The sequence below is a fragment of the Hyalella azteca genome, unplaced genomic scaffold (genome assembly GCF_000764305.2).
Source record: "Hyalella azteca isolate HAZT.00-mixed unplaced genomic scaffold, Hazt_2.0.2 contig11647, whole genome shotgun sequence".
In the NCBI taxonomy this organism is placed as follows: domain Eukaryota; kingdom Metazoa; phylum Arthropoda; class Malacostraca; order Amphipoda; family Hyalellidae; genus Hyalella; species Hyalella azteca.
Window position 1 is genome coordinate 1 of NW_025941636.1, and position 16,998 is coordinate 16,998.

At 41.0% G+C, this 16,998-nt stretch overlaps 2 protein-coding genes across 7 annotated transcripts in view; one reads left to right on the forward strand and one right to left on the reverse strand.

Annotated features, from left to right (window-relative positions):
- Positions 1-1,420: 1,420 nt before the first annotated feature.
- On the forward strand, positions 1,421-13,893 carry LOC108668160 (glycogen phosphorylase). Its single transcript, XM_018155322.2, has 7 exons — positions 1,421-1,739; positions 8,967-9,251; positions 9,980-10,111; positions 10,376-10,487; positions 10,716-10,942; positions 11,529-11,782; positions 12,013-13,893. The coding sequence occupies exons 1-7, from the start codon at positions 1,497-1,499 to the stop codon at positions 13,301-13,303; spliced, it is 2,544 nt and encodes an 847-aa protein (XP_018010811.1). The 5' UTR covers positions 1,421-1,496; the 3' UTR covers positions 13,304-13,893.
- Positions 13,894-16,186: 2,293 nt separating this feature from the next.
- The window catches only part of LOC108668158 (SRSF protein kinase 3), a 93,295-nt gene continuing 92,483 nt past the window's right edge, over positions 16,187-16,998 (reverse strand). For all 6 annotated transcript variants that reach the window (XM_018155320.2, XM_018155319.2, XM_018155318.2 and 3 more), the window contains one exon: positions 16,187-16,739. In XM_018155320.2, the coding sequence (XP_018010809.1) occupies positions 16,555-16,739 (185 nt within the window). In that variant the 3' untranslated portion in view covers positions 16,187-16,554. The remainder of the gene's footprint in view (positions 16,740-16,998) is intronic.

The window sequence follows — 16,998 nt, forward strand, 5'->3', positions numbered from 1 at the left end:
AGTTCCCAGGCGGGCCAGGAGCTTGAAAGCCATCTTTTTCGGGAAGAGACATGATTCGGAAGCAGATGGTTTGCTTCGGCTACTACACCTCGCTTCACAACACTACACTTCACTTTAGTACGACACTACACTGCACCTCACCTCACGACACTGCACCTCACTTCACGACACTACACTTCACGACACCACACTTCAATACACAGCTACCCGTTTTCTGGGCTCTGCGTCACAACCGGCTTTTAAGGAGAGTTATACACCACACGTCTTACTTCGACGAGTGACCAAACGAGACTCGTTAGCGATTTTTCCAACATTTGCCAGCTCAACAATACCTAATTGATTGGTTAGGAAGAGCTGAAATTGGGTCTGATTTTCTACAATTTTAGCTCAGCATACACAGAATTAGACACAATTTATGCATTTTAAGAAAAAGTCTCCCGTTTAACTATGACTGCATTTCTGCTCGACGCATTCTATATCCTTCCGCCGGAGCAAATTTAAATACGTGCAATGTGATATCATTTCGTCCGAAGGCAATCATGCGGCTACCGTAGGTCCGTAGGCAATAAGATAATCAGTTGTACAGTATTGAGAAACACTTTATTTACATATTTACATTCCTTTAAACCTCACTGTTAGATTTTTAAGAAGATTAACAATCTGATGGCCGGAAAAGCGTCCGACAAAGTGCATGCGAGAACATTGCTTACAAATTACCACATGATCTACACTCTACTAATGATGGAAGCTAATTAATACAAGTGACATGTGTTGGTCACTTTGTGTTCCCATCTAACCAAATTTTCCCATCTATCCGTCTTTCTATTGAAAATTTACGAGAATAGAGAGTCAAATCAATATTTTTGTCTACCTCATAAAAATTATAATTATTGTTTCATCCTCACAGATGGTAATAATACGAGTCATTAAGATAATAATATAAAGACAATCTAAGCAATATCATACAATTTGGCTAAAAATGTATGTTAAGGATGTGCAATAGCAATTGTATGTGAATACATTGGCAATATTGCAAAGGTCAAGCACGTTAGCCTTGCCTATTTCTCGTGACCTTGAAATATTGTAGGTATATTTAGCATAATTTGAAGTATAATGTTTTTATTTTGTAGTCTCTTACGGACTGATCGTCTGAGTATATTTTACGATACTTGGTTCTGTGGTTCATTTATTATGAATGCCCATCCTTACGTAAACACGCAACTGTATCAACAATAAATTGGTCTTAAATGTTACCTGATTTCAATCGTCAAATAAATTAGGCCACATGCAAACAATTTAAATGTAGATCTTCTAATGCATTAGTAATTTTACAGCTTGCGATAACATAGATGGGTTTTAATTCTGTCAACATCGCATGCGCGACCTTCAGTGTCCTTTAATCAGCTGTCATAGGTCGTCTGCTGGTGCTGCCACACGGCTACCAGTGTAGCTTCAGACCTCGTCAAGGTATCTGGTAAGCTGCTCTCTATTTCACAATGGCGACTCCTCAATCTGATCTCGACAAGAGGAAACAGATTTCAGTACGAGGAATAGCGCAAGTAGAGAACGTGTCAAATGTGAAGAAGACATTTAATAGACATCTTCATTACACCTTGGTCAAGGATCGCAATGTCTCTACACCGCGAGACTACTACTTTGCACTTGCGCACACGGTGCGAGATCATCTCGTCTCACGTTGGATCCGCACTCAGCAACACTACTATGAGAAAGATCCTAAGGTAAGATTTATTTATTGAGTGCCTCCTGTTAGGCCTGCTGCGGTGTGCGTCAAGTTTAGGCTAGTTTGTGAATCGAATGCTATCTCAGCTCCGCCTAGTTTCTTCTTATGCACGCTTTGTTTGTACGTCTATGGACGGTTCTCGGTCAGGGAGAAAACTCATGAATATGTAATTATTGCTCTGTTTATAACTATAAAGCGTTAGTTTATAAACGTTTGGCAATGGTCTTGTCTGTATTGACAGTTCAAATGGTTACCATCACTGTTCTTGTGTATCGAATGCCTTATCTCGTATATGTGCCAATGTATGTGTGTGTGCGTGTGTGTGTATGTATGTATATACGTGCGTATCAGCGTACGAATGTATATGCATGTATGTACGTATATATAATTTCTTAATTCAATGTGGAGCTTTTCCTCGAGCCGCCGGGGTCACCTCTTTTCTTCAATAAATAAAAATGTGGATAATTTTACGGTTGAGCCAACAAGTTCTTTTCCTAACTTGAAGACCTGAACTTTTTAAATAATATACCATTATTTTACAACTTGAACCGTTATTATATATGCGAAGTCTTACACAAATTTCTCTGTAATTCTAACTGATATGCATCAAACGAATCTTCTGAACTGGCATGGCGTCATTTACGCTTAACTCCTTAGTACCCTTTACGTCACAGGAGCCTTTATGTTTATTTTATTCCAAGTATTATTGTGCTTGAATACCTTTAAATTTGCTTCACCCACCCAAGCAGTGAAATTTCACTGGGCCTTCATATTAGCTACACATGTGTTCATATTTGCTTAGCTATTTTTACACAGCTGAAAGTAAGGTGTTGCTACACTTGAGCTTGCTTGAACTCCTTGTCGCTGCGTTAGAGAATTGCAATCATTGCTTTGAAGAATAACATTTATTGCTTCACACAATCCCATACTTAGCATATCTTGTCCCTCCAAATCGCATAACTTGTCGCACGAATGGCATATCTTGTCTCTCAGCATCAAATATCTTAATTCAATGATTCACATATCGTACTTCACAGATTCATCTATCTTACTTCACATATTCGCATATCTTAACTCACAGATTCGCATATCTTACTTCACAGATTCATCTATCTCACTTCACTAATTCACATATCTTACTTCACAGATTCATCCATCTTTCTTCACAGATTCACACATCTTTCTTCACAGATTCACACATCTTACTTCACAGATTCACACATCTTACTTCACAGATTCATCCATCTTTCTTCACAGATTCACACATCTTACTTCACAGATTCACACATCTTACTTCACAGATTCACACATCTTACTTCACAGATTCATCCATCTTTCTTCACAGATTCACACATCTTACTTCACAGATTCATTTATCTTACTTCACAGATTCATTTATCTTACTTCACAGATTGACATATCTCACTTCACAGATTGACATATCTCACTTCACAGATTGACATATCTCACTTCACAGATTCGCATATCTTATACTTCACAGATTCGCATAATTGCCTCACAGATTCGCCTATCTTACTTCGCTAATTCACTTATCCTACCTCACAGATTCACCTACCTTGCCTCACAGATTCACATCTCTTGCTTCAAAGTATTCCATGCCGGCATAATTACTCCTGCGCGTGTTGTGAATTGAACACATTATTGTGAGCTCATCAATACATCACAACACGTCACGCGGATGCGAGGCCTGCTCCCGTATACCTTAACATAACATAACATAGTGATCTCGGTGCTGAAGTGTAGGCCTGATGTGTCCTGTCGCCGATTCTTTTCCTTTTCGTGCCTTGTTCACAGAAGATCTAATATCGTTTCATTTGACCGGATCTTTTCATGACTGACTATAGTTTCAAGTAGCTACTAGACTTCCACCGGGTTCGATAAGGAGCTAGGCATTTCAAATCTGAACATATATTTTTCCATAGCTTTATCTAGTCTGTTCTTGAACGCGTTCATACTTGGAGCGCCAACTATGTTATCGGGGAGGCTGATGTTCCTTATGTCGGTGATTCGAAGCGAGAAGAAATGTTGGCGTGTGGAGAAATTGCAGCGCAGTTTTTCTAGTTTATAGCCGTGCCCCCTGGTGTTGGTTCTTGTTTCAAATTCTAGTAATCCATCGGGGACTTTGTATAAACCATGACTGAGTATACTTGTATACTTCAATGAGGTCCCCACGCAGACGTCGATAACTGAGGCTTGGAAGCTTCATAATCTTTAATTTTTCTTTATAGAACTTGCCCTGCAAGCTTGGAATTATCCTTGTTGCACGTCTTTGAACATTCTCTATTAAATTTTTGTCCTTTTCAATTCTCGGTGACCACACAACGTTTCCAAACTCTAGATTCGGGCGCACGACAGCAACAAACAACTGCTTCATCGCTTCTGCATCTATAGGAACTCGTATGAGCGTCTGATTAGTCCAAGAAGTTTGTTGGATGTGTTAGCTTGCGTTTCAACATGCTTAGAAAATTTCATCTCCTTGTCGACATAAACTCCGAGATCTTTTTCCACACTATACTAATCATTACTCTCTCGTTGTAACCATGTCTTCTCATAACATAACATAACATAACATAGTGATGTCGGCTCTGAAGTGTAGGCATGAAGTGGCCTGTCACCGATTCTTTTCCATTTCGTGCCTTGTTCATAGATCTAAACTCGTGTCATTTGACCGGATCTTTTCATGACTGGCGATAGTTTGAAGAAGCTACTAGACTTCCACCAATCATCTAGAAACGCTCACCCCATCATCTAGAAACGCTCACCCCATCATCTAGAAACGCTAACCCCATCATCTAGAAACGCTAACCCCATCATCTGGAAACGCTAACCCCATCATCTGGAAACGCTCACCCCATCATCTGGAAACGCTCACCCCATCATCTAGAAACGCTCACCCCATCATCTAGAAACGCTAACCCCATCATTTAGAAACGCTCACCCCATCGTCTAGTAATGGTCAGCCTCCTACGTTACCTTGCGGCGTAAGTGCAGCTGCTGCTTGCCTGCGGCGATCATGTGCTGCTTGCACAAGTGCAGCAGGTTTTGTTGTTTGGTTTTCCACTCTTAATTTTCTTCTTACACTGAATATTAGTTGTTCCACGAGCGTCATGAGTTGTGAGTAGAGCTATTGTCCTAGGAAAACGTCAATAAGCCTCAATTTAATATTTGCTATGTTAAAAATAATCTTAGAGCTAAGGAATTTGTTTTATTTAATTAATTTTATTCATCTTCCATTAGATCAGCGATGGTTCTTTTGGAAGTCGCATGTTCAATTACCTTAGAATTCATGTTTTCAGCTCCATATTTCCTGAGAAATTAGGCTTTATTTATCGATGTGCATCATAGCCTCATATTGTGGGTCCTGAGAGCACGGAAGTACATAAGCAATGTTTTCTTCCGCTCGTACGCAATAATTTGTTCCGGCGTTGGATCGAATATTGTTTGAGTCCTCGTAGTTCGTTCATTGCTTCGTGTCGTGGCACGCTGCCAAAATGGGCCAGCGATCTGGCAAGTCTTGAGCTTGCCGATGCAGAAGTCACCTTCAGGTACCGAGGGTCGAGCGCGTTCGGACGAAACACCCTCGACTGTTTATGCACCACCGGTGCATAGGCAGATGCCTAGAGGTGGGCAGTAGCGCGCTACATGTAGCGGTCGCTACATTTTCAGTAGCGGCAGCGGCGCTACATTTAAGCAATTGTAGCGGTAGCGGTAGCGCCCGCTACATTTAGAGCATGTAGCGGAAGCGGTAGCGGCCGCTTCATTTCAAAGTAGCGCTGCCCGGCTCTGCAGATGCCACATGCAGTGCCGGTGGCACATGCAGCGTTCCGGCTTATGATGACCTTGAACCAAATCGCGCGCGCGTGCCGTGAAAATGATCCGAGCTCCGTATTCTTCAAATTATTTCAGATGGAAACTCTATACTCTCCTTGTTTTATCTGTCTACGTACTATACCCTGCAAATTGGTAATTAAACTAATGACATAAACATTTCTTGCCATTTATAAGTATTTCGGTAATTTTATTTGTCATAAAGGTGGACGATGATATTGGTGTTCAAGACTATTGCTATGTAGTTCTTAAAATAGCGAAGCTCATCACTATTGCGCCAAATGAATGTCATTCTCTGTTTACTAACTGTTAGCCAAGCAACTTGTATTTGGACGACGCCCATAAAGTATGACTTTGATTTGTTATTCCAAATCCTGACAGACGGTTCGCTATTATCGCGAACATATATACGGTCTTAAGCGAGAAAAGCGCTTAAGTTCCAAAGCCTCTGACGAGTCGAATAAAATATACAAATGATAATTATAATGCAATGTTACAGCAACCTATTCGCAAAATGCAGTTAACTAAACTTCACTTTCTTGATTACGCTGATCAGGATATTTAAAGCTGTAAGTGATGACTGGCTTCAAAACAATAGCGTCGAAACGATACACGAGATCAGTTAAAATAGTTCTTCATATTCCAATGCCTAGCAAATTACGGACCAGGCAAGAAGTCCAGCAGCTATCTCAATCAATCGTCAGCTATGGAAAGATCGGGTTCCAAAGGCCGGATCCCTTGTGAATCAAGTCACGAAAAGTTCAAGAATCGGCAACAGGCCATGGGCCTATTTCTTCAACGCCGACACTTCTTTTCTATTCTATAACTGCACGCGAGAGGAACAAGGGTTCATAATGAAAATAGCCTCATTGTCTGGACGATGTTCTTTGCTCCTTTTTATATTCAATTTGTTTTCTCTACCGAGAATATCAGTACTAAAATTTGCTGTTGTTAAAATTTTTGTGCTTTCTGCTTCCTGAACGTAGAATAGTTTTTTAAATGTGTATTTTAGTTTGATCGGAGATGTTCCGGACAAAGATGTTCACTGCATAGTTGCTCCTGATTATTTGGAAGCCTTGTCTAAAGTCTAAACGATAATGTTGACATTTAGTTTTAACTGATTTTTTCTTTGAAATTATTTGTTTTAAGTATAGTGCACGAGAGTTAATATTCTGGTAAGACGTACACGTTAGGTAGTGTATTGATCGAACCGCTAGCTCTTGTCGCTGCCAACACGTCGCGTCAGGAGGGCCGGTGGCGATCCTCCTTGGCGACTGACCTTGAACGTGTTATAAACTTATAAAGGAACGGTTATTATTTAAATTTTGATTCAAATAATCATTAATTAAATTGAGTACCGTATGCAAAGGAGTTTAATTTAGTTTAATTTGTAAATTGTAATTCGTGCTAGCGTAATGACTTTTGTTGGTTGCAGGGCAGATACGTACATAGTAATAATAACAGAGAACCACACCTGGGACTGTGTCGTCCGAGTTATCTATGGAGCCATTCATCATAACTTAATCCTTGCATGTAAGAAACCGTTGCATACGTCACTGAGGCTTTTAAGCTAGCCCTTTCTAAAGGTTTTTAACCTGCTCTTAAAGAACGAGAGGCCTATGCTGTTGACTTAGTTCGACGGCAGACGGCACCACCATGGCGAGAGTTGGAGAGAGGAAGGAGCGAGGGAGAAGAGGAGCGAGGGAGAAAAGGAGCAAGGGAGAAGAGGGGCGAGGGAGGAGAGGGGCGTCTATACCATGCACGCCGGTGTCTCGTGGAGGCCCAACTCACCAATGATATTGTCGCTCTACGCCGGTCTCATGCTTAGTTTCTAAAAAATATAATCTGACGAATCTGTAGGACAAATATCATTGATTCTTGTCGCAATCGTGTCTAATGCAGACGCGAGATACGACTTTATGACCATCATAGAATGGCATCTACACTTGGCTTGAGGATATTACTGTAGTTATTGACATTACTCGATGAAGCTTTTCTCTAAACCACGTTTTCAAAACCCATTTATTCTTCTTGCTTCAGCTCTCTTTGCAATTTAACGAGTTTTACGCGAAACCTGTGAAAGGTCATAGAAGTGTCTACTGATATCAGGAATTCTCCTAGTAAGTTAGATATCTTCTTGTCTCAAAAGAGGTGCTCAGCCGCTTATCGTTGCATGGCTGCTTGAGATTACACACCCGAGCTGTCTTTGAAGCACTAAGGTTTTATACAGTAATGAATATTTCTGTTAATCTGTGATGGTTTTCACGTGTTGGCACGCACATTCAATGCGTTAAGAGCATCATCAATCGCGATTTAAATTGACACTTCTCGTTGTTGTTTTTTTTTTAATTCTCCGCGAAGTAATGAAATATAGTTAAATTAACCCAGAGGAAATTATTCTAACAAATGGCATATTGAATAAATAATTCACTTAGATTAGATTTTATTGTAAATTTTTCGTTATGGTGGAGGTGCTTCCAGTGCTGCATGTACATAGTGACAGCTTGATCTTAATTAAGTACAAGTCACAAGTAATCCCGGTGTCTTGTTGATTGCACTTCTTGACGTCTGTGCTGCTATGGAGCTTTAAATGGAGAGCCTCTCTAGCCCGGCCGTCCTGGCGCCAACCGCACGCATGCTGCGATGAATCTACTGTCTATGCGTGCTCGTATGTGTGTTGCTCATGGACGACTGACTAATGTACGTCTTCATGTGTATGTATCGCACGTATGTGTACAGAGAATATTCACTCGTGTTCTTGAGTGTTTTCTGTGGGTGCAAGAATTTTGAATTTTTATTTTATGCCATTATTCTGAGGTTAAGACAGTTATAAGAAAATATTCGCTTGTTTTTATGTTTGGGCCACATTTTTTTGTCGATTCACGCAGTAGACATGCTACCAGTATGCCTAGAGTTTCACGCTTAACACGAACATTGGCGCCTGCAGGTTGAACCGGTTCTTATCCTACTGCAGCCGCTCGCCGTTGCCAACCGATGCCATGTCGCTATTGAGGAACTGCCGGTGCTGATTAAGTTTAATTATTCTTCAACGGACTGATGTGCCCCCATGGCCACAGTTGAATTCGTTAATAAAGTTTTCTTGTATCGTTTTATTCACTTATACATCTTGCGGTATCAGCAGCTGTCGGCGTGGTTGAGATCTTGACCTTTTTAGGACTTGCAGAAGGAATGGGGTCATCAGCCGGCGTGCGTCGGTATTGACCATGTCAATGTTTGCTCTTCTTTTTTTACTATTGGAGATTTAATGTGCTAAAATACGCGCTCTTTTATAAGAATCATAACATTGCACATTTGTGGTTGTGACCTCAATGTCCCGCTGGTGGAAGAAACTCTTTACACACAACTTTTTGTGCAGCGCGTGTACTACCTGTCCCTGGAGTACTACATGGGTCGTTCACTCTCGAATACAATGATCAACTTGGGCATCCAGTCGGCGTGTGACGAGGCTCTCTACCAACTTGGTCTGGACATAGAGGAGCTGGAAGAGCTGGAGGAGGATGCTGGTCTTGGTAACGGTGGCTTGGGCCGACTGGCCGCTTGTTTCTTGGACTCCATGGCTACTCTGGGCATGGCTGCTTATGGTTACGGCATTCGCTACGAGTACGGCATCTTCGCTCAAAAAATTAGGAATGGAGAACAGGTGAGCAACTTTTTTGGATATTATACCCTTGAAGTGGTAACCCTTTTTTTCTTCATGTCAAGATATTTTCATGTATAGCCGGCACCTTGCCGTCGCAGACTCGATACCTGAACAACAATCGTTTGCTGTAACACGCGTAATTGATGGTGAGGTGATCTTAATGTTGCCAGGCTCCTGAGAAGTCAATATGACGATGTTAAACTGCCGTAATACCTTAAGTACAATAACGTGTAGCTTTTTTAGTGCATTGCCGGTAAGTTGATCTTACTTGCAGCAAGCGCTTTCATTTCACTCGGCCTTGGCCCGTCTGGTGATTGACGGTTGTGAACCTAGCGCACCTTTGACTCATTTTGTTAATGTCGGTTAATACCTGGTTGGTCTATATTATTAGCCTGTCAGCGTTTCGTAAGTCTTCTTAGTAGCTTGTATGTATGAATAATGTAATATGATGCCATGTGCATTTCATGTCGTACAGTTTCTGAATGGATCGAAGAGAAACGATTCCTTAGTTATGGAAATACCATAATAAAGAATTAGTGGGAAACTATCCGCTATCCAAGTGAAATTTTTAGTGTTTTATTATATATCATTATACATGATATTGGCACCCAGGTTGAGTGAACATTTTAGTGTTCGCTAATATATCATTATACATGATATTGGCACAAAGGTAGAGTGAACATTTTAGTGTTCGCTGTTATATTATTTTACATGATATTGGCACACAGGTTGAGGAGCCTGATGACTGGCTGCGGTACGGCAACCCGTGGGAGAAGGCGCGTCCCGAGTACATGATTCCTGTGAACTTCTACGGCCGAGTGGAAGACACACCTAAGGGCAAGAAATGGGTCGATGCGCAGGTACAAGCACAGCAATAAAAGGATGTACGTTTTTTTGAGTTATTTCCTGAGGCTTTTACACTAGTCTCCTACAATTTTTTCTGTAAATGTTTTCTTAATAAGAAGCCTTAAACATGTCTGTTTCGCCTAATGCCTCTATTTAAAAATTACTTCACGACTATCAAGTTTACTGTTTTATGAACATTTATTGCTGAGAACAAGATTGCCACGAAAGTTCTGTGATGCAGAAAAGAATATCGGGTAAATGTGTCTTGTTATCAACAGACTGTGTTCGCAATGCCGTATGACAGCCCCATTCCTGGCTACAAGAACAACGTCGTCAACACCATGAGGCTATGGTCTGCCAAGTCTCCTTGCAATTTCAACTTGCAGTTTTGTACGTGGTTGCTCATTGCGCATAATAAATAATTTTAATACTTCATTCACCTCACATTTGATAGTGTGCAATCTTTGTCACCTATTTGCTTGTGAGAAAATTCCAATGTTTATCATGTATGTGATTTCTCTTACATCAAATGCCATTATGTAATTACCATTACATATGTCAAATCATAACCTACTTGGTTGTGAGGAAATATCAATGACAATTTTATTGCTCTTGCAGTCAACGACGGTGACTACATCCAGGCCGTGCTCGACCGTAACTTGTCCGAGAACATTTCTCGCGTGCTCTACCCCAACGACAACTTCTTCGAGGGCAAGGAGCTGCGCCTCAAGCAAGAGTACTTCATGTGCGCCGCAACGCTTCAGGACATCATTCGCCGCTACAAGTCCTCCAAGTTCGGCTCCAGCAACCCCATCCGAACCTCTTTCGATGCATTCCCCGAAAAGGTGAGTCAGCATGCAAGGTAGTTCATTATACTGTGATCATTGCGAATTATCGTGTATTAAAGTAGTCGCATGCATTCCCTGAAAAGAGTGGCACTATGTTTTTATAGAGGAGTGTTATATATTATCGCTGCTACAAGTCGGCGAAGATCGGTTCCATTGCAGCCCATCCAAATCTCTTACGATGCATTCCTTGAATAGTCGAGTTATCGTGCAAGTTCATTGTTTGTAGTGACGAGTACTATAAACTATCGAGTGGTTGATATACTGTAAACACAGTTAGTATTCACCTACGACCATCTCGGTGACTTATTTTATTGTTCACAAAGTGATATTATTTTCTCTTTTTCAATGCAGACTATTCCCTTCTTAGGTGCGTTCGAAATATGTGTTATGATTAATACTTCTAAGTAGCGGGTAATTTAAGGTGAATTTCGCGAGACTTCTTTTTAGTGCACTTGGTCAAGAAGTTAGATGACGAGGAAAGAAACCGGGAAATATCGAAGATAAAAAGGCTAATAATATTAATTGTTTGATATTCTTGTGTTTATGTACGCCGATTTTTTATACCTACGTTTGGCCATTGCAGGTTGCTATCCAGCTGAACGACACCCATCCTTCAATGGCGATCCCAGAACTGATGCGCATCTTCCTGGACTTGGAAGGACTAACGTGGGCTCAAGCTTGGAGCATCTCTACGCGTGTGTTTGCTTACACTAACCACACGGTGCTGCCCGAGGCTCTCGAGCGCTGGTCTGTCTCCATGCTCGAGCATATTTTGCCTCGTCATCTCCAGATCATCTATGAGATCAACCATCACCATCTCCAGAATGTGGCTAAGAAGTAAGACAGTGTGTAATTTTTAGAAAAATGTACATAGTCTTTCGTTACTAAGTAAATGAATGACATTCGTTGAAACGTTCTGCTCGACCAATTTAAGCGATGGATCATCCTTTGGGAATGTAAGTCATAGAGATTATTATGATACACATAGGGTATTTGCTTTCAATTTTCATCAAAAGTGTCAAGCGATGTTTGAAATAATAGTGAATCTAATTGCATGTATTTTTCAGATGGCCTGGTGACATGGGTCGTATGTCCCGACTGTCCCTCATCGAGGAGCACGGCGACAAGCGCGTGAACATGGCTCACCTGTGCATCGTGGGGTCACACGCTGTCAACGGCGTAGCCGCCATCCATTCTGAGATCATCAAGCGTGACATCTTCAGAGATTTCTACGAGCTCTCCCCCGAGAAGTTCCAGAACAAGACTAATGGAATTACGCCCCGTCGCTGGTTGCTGCTGTGCAACCCTGCTCTCTCGGACGCAATCGCCGAGAGGATTGGCGAGGACTGGGTCGTTCATCTCGATGAACTTGCCAAGCTCAAAAACCTCACTAAGGATGCTGCCTTTGTGAGGGCTGTGCAGACCGCCAAGCAAGAGAACAAGATGCGTCTGGCTAAGCAACTCGAAGAAGAATACAAGGTCAAAGTGAATCCTTCCTCCATGTTTGACATTCAAGTCAAAAGAATCCATGAATACAAGCGTCAGTTGCTGAACTGCATGCACATCATTACTCAGTACAATCGCATCAAGGCCAACCCTGGCGGGTCGTTCGTGCCTCGCACGATCATGATCGGCGGAAAGGCTGCTCCAGGCTACCACACCGCCAAGCAGATTATTCGTCTTATCTGCGCCGTCGCCAACGTCGTCAACAACGACCCAATCGTAGGCGATCGTCTGAAGGTCATCTACCTGGAGAATTACCGCGTCACGCTTGCTGAACGCATCATCCCAGCTGCTGACTTGAGTGAGCAAATCTCAACTGCTGGTACTGAAGCGTCCGGCACTGGCAACATGAAGTTCATGTTGAACGGCGCTCTCACCATCGGAACCCTTGACGGTGCCAACATCGAAATGATGGAGGAAATGGGCCGCGAGAACATCTTCATCTTCGGCATGACCGTCGATGAAGTCGAGGCGCTCAAGTGCAGGGGCTACAATGCCTGGGACTACTACAACTCGAACCCCGAACTGAGGCAGTGCGTTGACCAGATCCAGAACGGCTTCTTCTCTCCTAACAACCCCGACCAGTTCAAGGATCTCGTCAACATATTAATGAACCATGACCGCTTCTTCCTGTTCGCTGACTATGACTCGTACATCAAGTGTCAGGATGAGGTGAACGAACTGTACCTCAAACCTAATGAATGGGCAGTCAAGTGCATCATGAACATCGCGTCCTCTGGCAAGTTCTCGAGCGACAGAACCATTGCTCAGTACGGCAGAGAAATCTGGGGCATCGAACCCTCATGGGAGAAATTGCCTGCTCCTCACGAGCCCAAGGATGACGAGGCGAAGTAAAGCCTCTCTCTGGCGTTCAACGCTTGTCTTCATCAATTTACTGCCAGAAGATAGCTATTGTTATAAATTTTCTCAATCTCTCGTCTTGACGTAAAATATTGTCTGGACATTAAGAACAAGATGCAGTGTTCAGCTGCTAATTTTTGCGGCAATGCTAAGGTAGTTCCAGGCTGCTTCGCTTTGTGCCCATGTGTTGACCTCTCTTTTTATCGCTATTTCCAGGCATGCTCGTTATACACTTCTGAGAGGGATTTTTGGAATTCATATTTGAAGATGATATTTAGAGCTGTGTATATTCAAACGTTGAGTGCAGAGTATCGAGATTTTTCAGTTTTATTTTTCGTCCTAAGCCCTGCAACCAGATGTTAGCGGTTCTAATGTGAAATGTTTTTTAATCTCCTAGAAAGTTGATACTTACTGTACATTAAATATGATCCTGTTGAGATTTTTCATTTTAATTTACGTCATGTTGGATAGATCACTAGTGGTTTGAGAATTGTTGCTAATGAGCAGGCCTGCGTGAGTTAAGTGCCATATTGTCAATTGCACCTGTCGAAATTGAGTTTATTCTAGATAAAATTATGAAGAAAGTTCCAACTTAATATCCTGAATTATATATGGGAAGGCGAAACAAATTACGTGTTGAAAGTTTATTATAGAACAGCTCCACGTCGAAGGTACTTCACCATCTGAGCTACATATCATTGAAAATGTTAGCATAACCGCGATAGTCGACATCACCAGGGTATATATAGCAAGCATCTCTTTTGCGTGGAACCGTGACGAAGATCCGGCTCACCCGTGTTGGTCAGCTAGCGTTCGTCTATCAGACGAACTGCAGAGAACATGCGCTTTGCACTGCATGCGATTCTTAATTTCAATCAGCAACGCCACAACCAAATATTCTGCGAACTGTGACTAAGTTTATTCAATATGAACAGGAATAAATCTTTAGGATAAAAACAACTTTATTTTCCACCCATAAGGTAAACTTAATACATGTTGATCATTTCAATCGAAATAACTACGGAAAACATCGTGCGCCTTGTACCAGAAGATAAATTTCCATGGATTCCTCTTGTCAATATGATATTAAACATTTTATTCGAGAAATATTACAATCCTTCAAGTATACATGCTCATAAGCGGCAAATAAATTATCAGAATTTATTAGAATTAATTAATTAATAATTAATTAATAATAATAGAATTAATTAATTAATTAATCAGAATTAATTATTTTTTATCAAATAAATTATCAGAATTTATTTGCATAAAATGAATGGAGGTTAGCTTTCAATCTGTTTTAAAAATGCTTAGGCACTCCGCTAAATAAAAATAGGGACAGCAACCCACCTGTTCCGACATCATGGCTCAAAAACCGATATACATTTTTAAATGATTAAGTTACACTGGCATTGCAAAAACGTGCAACTGTATTCATAAGAAAGTGTACCGAGCACTGAACTCCAGCTCGGCTGTAATCCAACATGTCGAGAACGTTCAGTTATTAAGAAGGAAAACCGCTAAGGCAGGGAGAGTAGCAACTATAGGTATCTACCCTGAAGCGTTCAAGGGAGGTGACAACAAAAGTTTCTAAGTACAGCAGGCTAACACAGAGGGACACAGCGCGTATCCATTGGATCGACTGGCACTTCAATAATGCGTGAACTGATCCCCACACATGGAGGTATTAAATCTTAGGAAGGTCCTCGACATCTTAGATCTACCTATTAATACCATGTCTGACCATCAACATGTTTGCTCAATAAAATCTGGATAAATTCATAATCGAAAGTTCCTACCTCAAAATAATAAATCGAGTAAATCAACTTATATCATATACGCAGATTAGAAAATCTACTTATGATAAATTTAGCCACCAATTTAAATCAAGCATCTATTCGCAACGTTACGATAACTTGAACCGTGCATCTTCAGGAGGTAACCAGAAAGATTCACCGAAATTCGAATCTTGAGCATTGAAACGGAACGACGATCGCAACCTAGGAATTTCCTAATGTCACTTCTCCATATAATCGAAATTGCTCCAAATCATGATTTCGAGGATTTCATTGAGGTACTTGAAGCTCGGATTTAATTGAAGTCGAACTGAATTGACTAAGAATATTTCTTTCCCTTTATTAGCTCTCGAAACGATTTACATAGAAACATGATTGAAGCCAACGTAAAATAACGAGTTTGTCCCTTGGTTCCTAGGGTTCAAAATGTCCATTCAAAAATTTACCACTCTAAACCAAAAACTGACGTACTTTCAATATGAAAATACAATAGCCGTACAGTCGCAGGCGATTCTTATACAGAGCTGAAAAAAAAAACTTCGTCAACTGGAGCGACAAATCTAAATGATAATTATTACTGATAATAATACTTACGAATAAAGATGATCATAGTTACACGTGAGTAGAGCAGAAAGTGAGTGGATCGAGTGATGTGGTTTCGACTGAGTCAAGAAGACGATTTATGATGTCCACTAGTCACACACTGGGATATGATATACATTAAAGCAGGTCAGTTATTGGATATACAAATACATTCGAGTACAAACTAAAGTGGATCTACAGAACGCGCACCAATCAATGAAATAAATAGTCACAACTTGCATGTGAACACTCGATTGAACTGATTTCATTCTAGATCTCCCAGGGAAATCACAATTCATTTTTCCATCAATAAAATTTTTCCAACAGTCGTCTGTTGACATTGATCGCAATGACTGACCCAGGGGGCGAGTCAATACACGAGTTCGACAACAGCACAACTCAAGAGAACTTTCGTTGTCACTTTGGTAGCGAGTGAGTCACGCTCCAAACAAGCGGCAGGCATATACCCCATCATGAATAATATTGGGAAACACAAGCCAAAAGGCTAAATGTTATACAATAAGGCGGTTGATCGGTGATACCAGAAAAACGTACATTTGCTCCTAGCAACTGCAACGAAAAACAATCATGGAATACGAACGAGGACAATGCAATAGCCTCGAGACCTATCGAATTCAGTTTTTCCTCCGAGCTCACTTTTTCTTATCATTACCGTAGCATTGTTTCAATTCCATAATCATGGATTAAGATGAACATGCATACTGAGAAAACCTAACCGAAATGCCGCAAAGTATATTTTGCTGTTCTGCGATCTATAGTGACGTACGACTCACGAACACAGCAATCTCTCGCCCCTGCCTCATCATGAATTGCGGCCAACCAGCCAAGAACACTAATTTGAGATTTTCAAGAGTTGAGCCAAGGATGCTTGAGACACTCAGCGGCAGTCGCTCTTTTGCTAGGGTCAAATTCGAGCATAGGAAGTAGAAAATCGGCAAAGGCGCGTGCTTCTTCATCAGGCCACTCGTATTTTTCAGTGAGCACTTCATAGAGTCCCCAAGGTCTCAGTTTGCTAATGTGTCGTAGTTCACCTGGAAAAAATTTAAAACAGTGAATCGCATCGCATAAATATCTAAGTAAAATATCATTAAAAACGACAGCACACGAGTTTAATTTGAAACTTTCTACACTTAGAGAATAAATTGGTGAGTAGAAATAAAATAATTTCTTTACATTAAAGCACACTATTGGGTGATCTAATAATCTGTTCCAAATAATATCAAAATTCTTCTTTCGCCCGCATCATCATGGGTGATTCGACAATAATAATTATAAATCGAAACAAGAGAT

Excerpts from the sequence above, each read along its gene's own strand:
- LOC108668160 (XM_018155322.2), top strand. The coding sequence starts at position 1,497 with ATGGCGACTCCTCAATCTGATCTCGACAAGAGGAAACAGATTTCAGTA. Across the intron at positions 9,252-9,979 it reads AAATTAGGAATGGAGAACAG|GTTGAGGAGCCTGATGACTG; the intron begins GTGAGCAACTTT and ends ATTGGCACACAG. Across the intron at positions 10,112-10,375 it reads AGAAATGGGTCGATGCGCAG|ACTGTGTTCGCAATGCCGTA; the intron begins GTACAAGCACAG and ends TGTTATCAACAG.